Genomic DNA, 8,513 nt, shown 5'->3' with positions numbered 1-8,513 from the left:
GCGCGCCGCCGGCGCCGGGGCGCGTGACGCGCTTCCTGTGCGCCGCCTAGCGTTTGGGTCGCGCCGGTTCCTCGGCCTCAGAGCAGTGAAGGTGACAGCGGGAGGTGACTGTGCTGGCCCCCGCGATGCTGGCGGCACGGCGACTGCTCGGCGGGTCGCTCCCCGCGCGCGTGTCGGTGCGATTCAGCGGCGACGCGGTGAGGCCCGGCCTGGCTCGGACCAGGGGTGTTCGCGGGCGGGTCTCGCTGCCGGGTCTCCGCGCGCGCTGTCCCGTGGGTCTGTAGTGCCTCCTAGAGAGCCCGCCTCGTCTCCCCGGTCCCGCAGGAAGGTAGCCCCTCCGCCGCGGGTGTAGAAGGGGAACGGTCCCAGCGGGAGGCTGACTCCCTCCCTCCTCGGCTTCCCTTAGGGAAGTCTGGAAGGTGGTGAAGCGTCCGAGCCTCATTCCTCCTCGCCACAGCCTGTGGCTGAATGTGCGGATGCAGGAAACTGGAGAGGGTTGTGCACCGCCCGAGTCTCCGCTCAGCGCTCTGCCTCCCGTCGTGTCTTTTAGGCAGTGGTTCTCAACCTCGGCTGCACATTAGAATCACCTGGGAATCTTTAAAATCCTGATTTCCGGGCCTCATCCTCCGGAAATTCTGTTTCTTTGTTATGGGGTGGGGCCACAACGTTAGTAACAAAGAAACAGAATTTCCGGAAGATGAGGCCCAGAAATCAGGATTTTAAAGATTCCCAGGTGATTCTCATGTGCAGCCAAGGTTGAGAACCGCTGCTTTTAGGGGACTGGGCTCCCGGTTCCCCAGCGCTCTCAGCTGGGTGCTCACCCCTGGTTTCTGTAGAATTCCAGATCCCACTTCTCCTCATCAGTTTCGTCCCAAGTGGGTCCCCCCCCACCCAGTCCTAGTGAGACCTTTTCCATCAGTAAACACATTTGGCCTCCAGCAGAGCTAGTAGCATAAGGCCCTGGCCTAACCAGGGTCCGTCCAGCAGGACAGCCAGACGGAAATGGACACGCCATTCACTGGGCTCGGGTGGTAGTATGGTGCTGTGGGCTTTGGCCACGGGTAGACCTCAGCTCAAATTCTACCTGCTGCGTTTGGCTGTCTGCCCTTACGTAATGCTCCGAGCCTCAGCTTCCTCCTCTGTCAACTCATTCCTGTCTCAGGGTGATGAGAAGAAATAGGGTTTTGGGTATGAAACGCTTAGCCTGGTGCCTGCTGCACAGGAAGTGGTTCCTAGGCAGTGGTGGTAGCTATGATGCTACCAGGGTTCTAAGGCTTAGGCTCCTACCCTCGCCCCAGCCCAGCCCCGTCTAATCAGGGGGACCTAAGAATCTGTAGCTTCTGGCCTGGCCCCTCGTGACCCCAGAGCTCTGCTGGGCCTCCTGACCCTCTTTGTCCCCAGACAGCGGCCAAGAAAACCTCATTTGGCTCCCTGAAGGATGAGGACCGGATCTTCACCAACCTGTATGGACGCCATGACTGGAGGTGAGATGGTGCCCTTAGCCTGGTGGGTCGCAGGGCACGGCCTCCCCTTCACCACCTTCCCTACTCTGTCCAGGCTGAAAGGTGCCCAGAGTCGAGGTGACTGGTACAAGACGAAGGAGATCTTGCTGAAGGGGCCTGACTGGATCCTGGGTGAGATCAAGACATCTGGCTTGCGGGGCCGTGGAGGCGCCGGCTTCCCCACTGGCCTCAAGTGGAGCTTCATGAATAAGCCCTCAGATGGCAGGTGTGTTTAGAGGCGGAGATGGGGTTGCAGGAGAAACCTGCGGGTGGCTTTGGCTTACCCAGGGCTTTGGGTTGTTACCTTGGAGTGAATAAAGTGGGAAAACGTTACCGGAGCTTAAGTAGGTGGGACTCAGTTCCCTCTGGTGTTGCTCAAGGGAGACTCGAAGGGTAGCAGAATCAGAACAAGGTTTTTTTTTAATCCTCACCTGAGGATATGCTTACTGATTTTAGAGAGAGAGGGAGGGAGGGAGGGAGAGCAACATGGATGTGAGAGAGAAACATCAATCGGTTGTCTCCCTTGCACACCCCTACGGGGGATCGATCCTGCTATATAGGTATGTGCCCTGACCAGGATTGAACCCAAAACCTCTGGTGTACAGGACAGTGCTCCAACAAACTGAGCCACCTGGTCAGGGCAGCACAAGATTTTGACTCAAGCGACTTAATTGATCAATTCCTAGCTCTGCCCTCTAATCATTAAGCTTGGGCAGTCTCCGCCGTTTTGAACCTCAGTGTTCTTTTTTCTAAATGGATATTATATTTTGTGGGGATTAAAGAGATAATGTTTGCATGGCTTTTGGCCTGCTCATTGGTCAGCACATAGAAAGCAAAGAATGCATGTCTGCTCCTGTACTTCCCTCTGGCCTCAGTGAGATGCTGGAGGTTCAGAAAGCCCTTTGTGACCAAGAGCAGAATTCGGGCTCTTGGGAAAGCACAAAGAGACGTTTGGACAGCAGAACCAGGACCCTTCCTGTGGTCACAGCCACCCAGAGGTGGGCTAGACAGTGAGCTTCCTGTCATGGTGGTGAGCGAGCAGAAGCCTGGGAACATGGGAGGGCAGAGAGGGCTTGGCGGGCAGAGGAGACATCTCTGAGGCTTGGCTGGCAGAGGGGGGTTGGAAGACCCTCCCCGCTGGCCCTGTAGCCTAACTGACCTGCTGGCCCCCACAGGCCCAAGTACTTGGTGGTGAACGCGGATGAGGGGGAGCCGGGCACCTGCAAGGACCGGGAGATCATGCGTCACGACCCCCACAAGCTGGTGGAAGGCTGCCTCGTGGGGGGCCGGGCCATGGGTGCCCGTGCGGCCTACATCTACATCCGTGGGGAGTTCTACAATGAGGCCTCCAATCTGCAGGTGGGCTGGGGGAGGGACATCACAGGAGGTGCTCCATGTGTGCTCACCGCCCACTTACCTGGCATAGTCAGGCTTAGATTTTAGCGCCTAATCTGTGTGGGGTCCCCTGGGAGAGTGCTGGTCACTCCTGCATGTGTCACGATTGGGACATGGCTCCCAAAGGCCTCCTTGTCTGGGCCTTCCCAGTGTACTCCAGAGTCTCAGCTTGGGGGAGGTTTTCTAGGGCTCCATGACTTCTAGGGTGTGGGTGGGCTGGGGAGGTCATAAGAGGGCGTATTTCCTGCAGAAGCGTCAGTGATCAAGAGGTAATTCTTAGCCTGGTGATGCCTGTAGTATTGGGCCTGCATAGTAGCATCATGTATAAATTTATTGTTATTACGTACTTTAAAGTTAAACCTCTAGGACCGTGGTCGGCAAACCGTGGCTCACGAGCCACATGCGGCTCTTTGGCCCCTTGAGTGTGGCTCTTCCACAAAATACCATGTGTGGGCGCGCACGTACAGTGTGATTGAAATTTCGTGGCCCATGCGCAGAAGTCGGTATTTTGTGGAAGAGCCACACTCATGAGCCGCAGTTTGCCGACCACTGCTCTAGGGTCTTGCCCTCTATTGCAGAAGCAGTACTTATCATGAAGATAGGAAACCACACACACAAGAGAAAAATCTCACACAGACCCACTACCTAGAGAAAGTACTTGCTGAATTTTTCATGATTCTAAAATTGTTCTTTTAAAAATAGATGTAGTTGGAGAATTTTTAAGTTGTTGTTCCAATGGCATGCACACTGTACAAGTCCTCCCCCTCTCCCAGAGCGTCCTCCATTCCTGCCAAAAGGGGGCTTTTGCCCTGGATTTGGTGATGGGCCTGTATTCTCCCCTCTCCTCTGCCCCCCGCACACACACAGTATCCCCAGGCCCTTGGGGACAGTGACCTCCCCTCTCACCCTTGTCCCACAGGTGGCCATCCGAGAGGCCTACGAGGCTGGTCTGATTGGCAAGAACGCCTGTGGCTCCGGCTATGATTTTGACGTGTTCGTGGTGCGCGGGGCTGGGGCGTATATCTGCGGGGAGGAGACAGCGCTCATCGAATCCATCGAGGGCAAGCAGGGCAAGCCCCGCCTGAAGCCGCCCTTCCCCGCAGACGTGGGTAAGATCCGGCCCAACCCTGGGCCTTGTCCTGGGTCCTGCGGGATCCAGGATCTGGGTTCGGGTCCCCACTGGTCTTTCTTAGGGAATTTCTGAGTTCCTTCTGCACTGGGGCCAGACGCAGAGTCGGTGGCAACAACATAGAGGCTCCACCGGTGCCACCTGCCTCAGCCCCCACGCCAGACACCCAAGTCCCCTCCAGCCCTCCGGGAGCAAAGGGCAGGGGGTGAACAAGGCAGTGCAGGACCTGCTGGGCTTTGGGGTCCAGTGGGGATGAGAATGATAAAGCAGTAGAAGGGGGGAACAGGACCCTGGGACAGACCCATTGCCGGGAAACCCACCCCGATTTGCCCCATTTCCTCACAGGAGTGTTTGGCTGCCCCACCACTGTGGCCAACGTGGAGACAGTGTCTGTGTCCCCCACCATCTGCCGCCGAGGGGGTGCCTGGTTCGCTGGCTTTGGCCGCGAGCGTAACTCGGGCACCAAGCTGTTCAACATTTCTGGCCACGTCAACCACCCGTGCACCGTGGAGGAGGAGATGTCGGTGCCATTGAAGGAACTGATTGAAAAGCATGCGGGTGAGGCCTGGGGCCAGGGTGCAAGGGTCAGGGCTGGGCATTTGGGGAGAGCCAGGGCTGGAAGGGCCTGGGGCTGGGGTGGGGTTTGATAGGCCCTGGGCTCAGGACCAGGCAGGTTTGCTGTTCCCAGCCCTGACCACCCATCATTTCGGGGACTGGGACCCAGGGGGTGTCACGGGTGGCTGGGACAACCTCCTTGCTGTGATCCCCGGCGGCTCGTCCACCCCGCTGATCCCCAAGTCCGTGTGTGAGACGGTGTTGATGGACTTCGACGCGCTGGTGCAGGCACAGACGGGTCTGGGCACGGCTGCGGTGATCGTCATGGATCGCTCGGTAAGGGCTGGCCCCTGCTTCTCACCCGGTCCCCACCTCTTGCCAGCCTGCTTGGTACCCCTCCCGTGGCTTCTCTGAGAACTCTTGCCAGCTCTTGCGTCCCAGACTCTGCAGCCTGAGATATAGGTGGGCAACGGGGGAGCAAGGCTGCTCTGAGGCAGGGTGCCATGTAGCGTGGGCAGTGCAGGATGCCCAGGGCGGGTCAGGGAGTGTCAGGACACTGGTGGAGTCGGAAGGGGCTGCTTCTGGGGACTGAGGCTCAGGCCTTGGGTACCTACTCACTGTCCTTTGTCTCCAGACGGACATAGTGAAAGCCATCGCCCGCCTCATTGAGTTCTACAAGCACGAGAGCTGTGGCCAGTGCACCCCGTGCCGAGAGGGTGAGCACCCGGGCAGGGTGGGGCTTTCCCTGTGGCTCACCCTGGCCTGGGTTGGGCAGAGGTCCAAGGTGGGGTGGGCTCTGGACCCTGAATAAACAGATGCCGCCCGGCCTGCTGTGGCCTCTCTCAGTCTCTTCCTACTGTGGCTGCAGGTGTGGACTGGATGAACAAGGTGATGGCTCGCTTTGTGAGGGGGGACGCCCGGCCGGCCGAGATCGACTCCCTGTGGGAGATCAGCAAGCAGATAGAGGGTCACACCATCTGTGCCCTGGGCGACGGGGCCGCCTGGCCCGTGCAGGTACTCACTGCCCCGCCCTGGCACTAGTGTGGGGCTGCTGGGAACCCAGGGCCTTGGGAATTTTAGACCCTGGTTCACACAGTGCTCCCACCCCTTCCCAGGGCCTGATCCGACACTTCCGGCCGGAGCTCGAGGACCGGATGCAGCGGTTTGCCCAGCAGCACCAGGTCAGGCAAGCCGCCGCCTGAGCCTGCTGCCCTGGGCTGGTGTCCATCATCCAGACGGCGGGACAATAAAGCAAGTGCTGCCCACTATCCTGTTGCCGCTTCTCTGTGGCCTCGCGCTCCCCCTGCACCTGAGGTCCATTACTCATGGGGCCTGTTTCCCAGCTGGGGAGGCTTGGAAAGGTTAGGCCAGCTCAAGCTCAGGCCGTGAATCCAGACTTTGGCCTCCTATGGGTCAGCGAGTCTGTCCTAGACCATCCAGGGTAGCCTTCAGTATAGGAAGTGGTGGGGGGAGGGCAAAGCTGTGGCCTGAGGTCCACACCTGGGCCCTTGAGGGTGGGGACAAGGAGCGCAGGGTCCAGTTTGCCCTGTGAGGTGATGGGCCAGGAAAGAACAGGCTTGGTTTAGTCTGGACTGGAGGAGAGGTTTATTCCTGCTTCCTGAGGGGGCACTGGGCGCATCTGGAAGGGGCGGAGGAAGGAAACAATTTGACTAGGGGCTGGGCATGGTGGGTGAGGCAGCCCTGGTTCCTCCCACTCTGGAGGCGTCTGGTCAGTCTGGGGAGGAGCAGTGAGCAGGGCCACGCGGGTGCCCCCGCTAGTCGCTGAGCTGGAGGGGTGCACTGCCGTCCAGCGGGTGCCACAGCTCCAGCCGGTGGTCACTGTGGCCCAGGCACTCTCTCCAGTGCCGCTGGCGCTCCCCACCGGCCCGGCCACTCAGCTGCACCCCGCCTGGATTGGGGGATAGGAGTCAGGAGATGTGTGGGAGCCCATTGGGCCCCCCACCCAGCTCCCCTGCCTTCCCACTCACCAATGAAGTCGTTGGCCGGGCCCAGGTCATAGTCCCATACAGACACCAGCAGGGTCTTCTGGGCCAGCTCCTCCCTGCGGCCTGCGTAGAAGAACTCCTGCCGGAGGAGACAGGAAGGAAGGGGCAGCCTCGTCCTTCCCAGCTTCAGGAACAGGCTTAGGCTGGTGCGGGACTCGGGTCAGCTGGGACCTGTGTTTCTGACTGAGGCAGCGTACTGACACCCCCCACCGCCCCGGGCAGCAGGACTGCCCTGGCCTGGCCCTGGCCTACCTCATAGAATTCGGGGTTCAGGGTCTTTTTCCGAACACTGGTCTTATATTTAGTTTTTTTCCCCACATTTGGATGCAGGAATCTGATTGGGGAGGATGGGGTCGGGTTAGGTGTGGCTCTGGAGAGGTGAGCCCCAGAGGGGCTCTGAGGAATCCCCATGCCCACCTGTCCACCCTGTTCACACTCACAGGCGGACGAAGGGGTCCGAGTAGCCATTGGCATCCATGGGGGCCAGGTGGGCGCATCGCAGCACCCCTACCAGCAGGCCGCCCCGCTGAGAGCTGTAGCACAGTGACAGCAGGATGCGCCCGCGCTCCTCCCCAGCCACCTCTGCCACCTCCTGCAGGGTAGGCTGGGGTCAGCCCCTGAGGCCCAAAGCCCACCCACCCACCAGTATCGGCCAGGGTGTGAGAGCTCAGACTGGCTGCAAAGAAGTCAGGGGCCAATGATTTAACTTCATGGTTCAATTTCACAAACTCATGGACCTGGTGCCCTGGAAGGGACTTGCACGGGTCACCTGTTCCCTCCAGAACCTAAGAGGGGGAGGGGCTTGCTCAGCCCACGTGACTGGGCAGTTCCCATCTTTGCCGTGGAGAGGAAGGGGACTGATGTTGAGAGCCACAGACAGGCCAGGTCCTTGCTGATGGCCACCCACTAGGTGCCCACGCCGCCCTCCTACGGGTAAAGCCCATGTCTCGGGAGCAGCTCCGAGAGGCTGTTCTCCACTCCACACCCGCCCTCCTCACCCCCACCTCCTGGGGACCAGATGCTGAGTGCCTTCCGGGGGAGGCTGGGCAGGACATGTTCCTCCCATTCTTAACATAGGAGTCGATTTGCAGGAAGTCCAACCACCGTGCTAGCATTTAGTTCTTCCTACGGGAATGTCCCGTGGGCACCTGCCGTGCACCCCCGCACTGCAGTGAGTGGGACAGGAAGTGGGTGGCACCGGTTACCAGCCCCACGGAGGTGGGACTTGCCTGGCCTTTAGGCATCAGCTGCAGTAACTTGTGGCTCCACTAGGGGGCAGGGCAGCAGCACTGGACCTTCCATCCGAGAGTGGCCTGGGCCAGTCCTGCCTCAGCCTTGCAGCATCCCTGCCCCTCCCAGGCCAAAGGGGTTCTGGCCTGTCTTTGGTCTCCCCTGGGGTCCCTCCAGCTACTGTCACTGCCTCCTGACGAGGGCTTGTCTAGGGCTACCAACCCCGGGAGTGGCACCCACGTTGACCCCTGGGAGCAGCCAGTGAGTCCCACCTGTCCATTCCCTCCTGCCCTCCCAGCTGCTCTGGCCACAGACAAACCCCATCAGTTTCAGCACCTGCCTCCAGGCGGCCTGCGGGCTGTGCGTATCCCAGTGCCCCACACATCCTCTGGCCTGGCTGCCCCCAGGGCTCCGAGCACTCGCAGAACATATGGGGGTGGGCCTCAGTGTCGCCAAGCCCACCTCCCCGCCTGCCTGATGCCCGAGTACCCCAGGCCTGTCCCCTTCACCTCCTGCTCAGTTCCACTGTCGCACGCACCTCATACAGGGACATGCCCCGGGATGTGTCCAGGCGCTCCGGCCTCTTGGTCTGAAAGGGCAGAGAGCCTGGTCACCTTGGCCGGACACTGCCCAAGTTTCCCTCCCTGACCCCCCCCTCCAGCTCCCCCATCACAAGATTGCTGTACCCCAAAGCCC

General features: G+C 60.0%; 2 protein-coding genes across 2 annotated transcripts in view; one reads left to right on the top strand and one right to left on the bottom strand.

The window, feature by feature from the left end:
- NDUFV1 (NADH:ubiquinone oxidoreductase core subunit V1) lies at nucleotides 1–5,849 on the top strand. The gene is made up of 10 exons (XM_006771497.2): nucleotides 1–197; nucleotides 1,402–1,484; nucleotides 1,558–1,728; nucleotides 2,678–2,861; nucleotides 3,817–4,006; nucleotides 4,372–4,584; nucleotides 4,751–4,917; nucleotides 5,216–5,297; nucleotides 5,450–5,595; nucleotides 5,697–5,849. Exons 1-10 carry the CDS (start codon nucleotides 126–128, stop codon nucleotides 5,781–5,783), a joined length of 1,395 nt encoding a protein of 464 aa, XP_006771560.1. The 5' UTR covers nucleotides 1–125; the 3' UTR covers nucleotides 5,784–5,849.
- Nucleotides 5,850–6,162: 313 nt separating this feature from the next.
- Nucleotides 6,163–8,513, bottom strand: part of LOC102762946 (double C2-like domain-containing protein gamma) — a 3,432-nt gene continuing 1,081 nt past the window's right edge. The window contains exons 5-10 of the mRNA XM_006771675.2: nucleotides 8,467–8,497; nucleotides 8,356–8,406; nucleotides 7,028–7,179; nucleotides 6,840–6,921; nucleotides 6,570–6,666; nucleotides 6,163–6,490 (exon numbers count right to left, since the gene is read on the bottom strand). Of these exons, the coding sequence (XP_006771738.2) occupies nucleotides 6,357–6,490; nucleotides 6,570–6,666; nucleotides 6,840–6,921; nucleotides 7,028–7,179; nucleotides 8,356–8,406; nucleotides 8,467–8,497 (547 nt within the window). The 3' untranslated portion in view covers nucleotides 6,163–6,356. The remainder of the gene's footprint in view (nucleotides 6,491–6,569; nucleotides 6,667–6,839; nucleotides 6,922–7,027; nucleotides 7,180–8,355; nucleotides 8,407–8,466; nucleotides 8,498–8,513) is intronic.

This window comes from Myotis davidii, unplaced genomic scaffold (assembly GCF_000327345.1).
Source record: "Myotis davidii unplaced genomic scaffold, ASM32734v1 scaffold425, whole genome shotgun sequence".
In the NCBI taxonomy this organism is placed as follows: Eukaryota; Metazoa; Chordata; class Mammalia; order Chiroptera; family Vespertilionidae; genus Myotis; species Myotis davidii.
This window is presented reverse-complemented; position numbering and strand designations above follow the sequence as displayed.

Excerpts from the sequence above, each read along its gene's own strand:
- NDUFV1 (XM_006771497.2), top strand. The coding sequence starts at position 126 with ATGCTGGCGGCACGGCGACTGCTCGGCGGGTCGCTCCCCGCGCGCGTG. Across the intron at positions 198-1,401 it reads TGCGATTCAGCGGCGACGCG|ACAGCGGCCAAGAAAACCTC; the intron begins GTGAGGCCCGGC and ends CTTTGTCCCCAG. Across the intron at positions 1,729-2,677 it reads AATAAGCCCTCAGATGGCAG|GCCCAAGTACTTGGTGGTGA; the intron begins GTGTGTTTAGAG and ends TGGCCCCCACAG.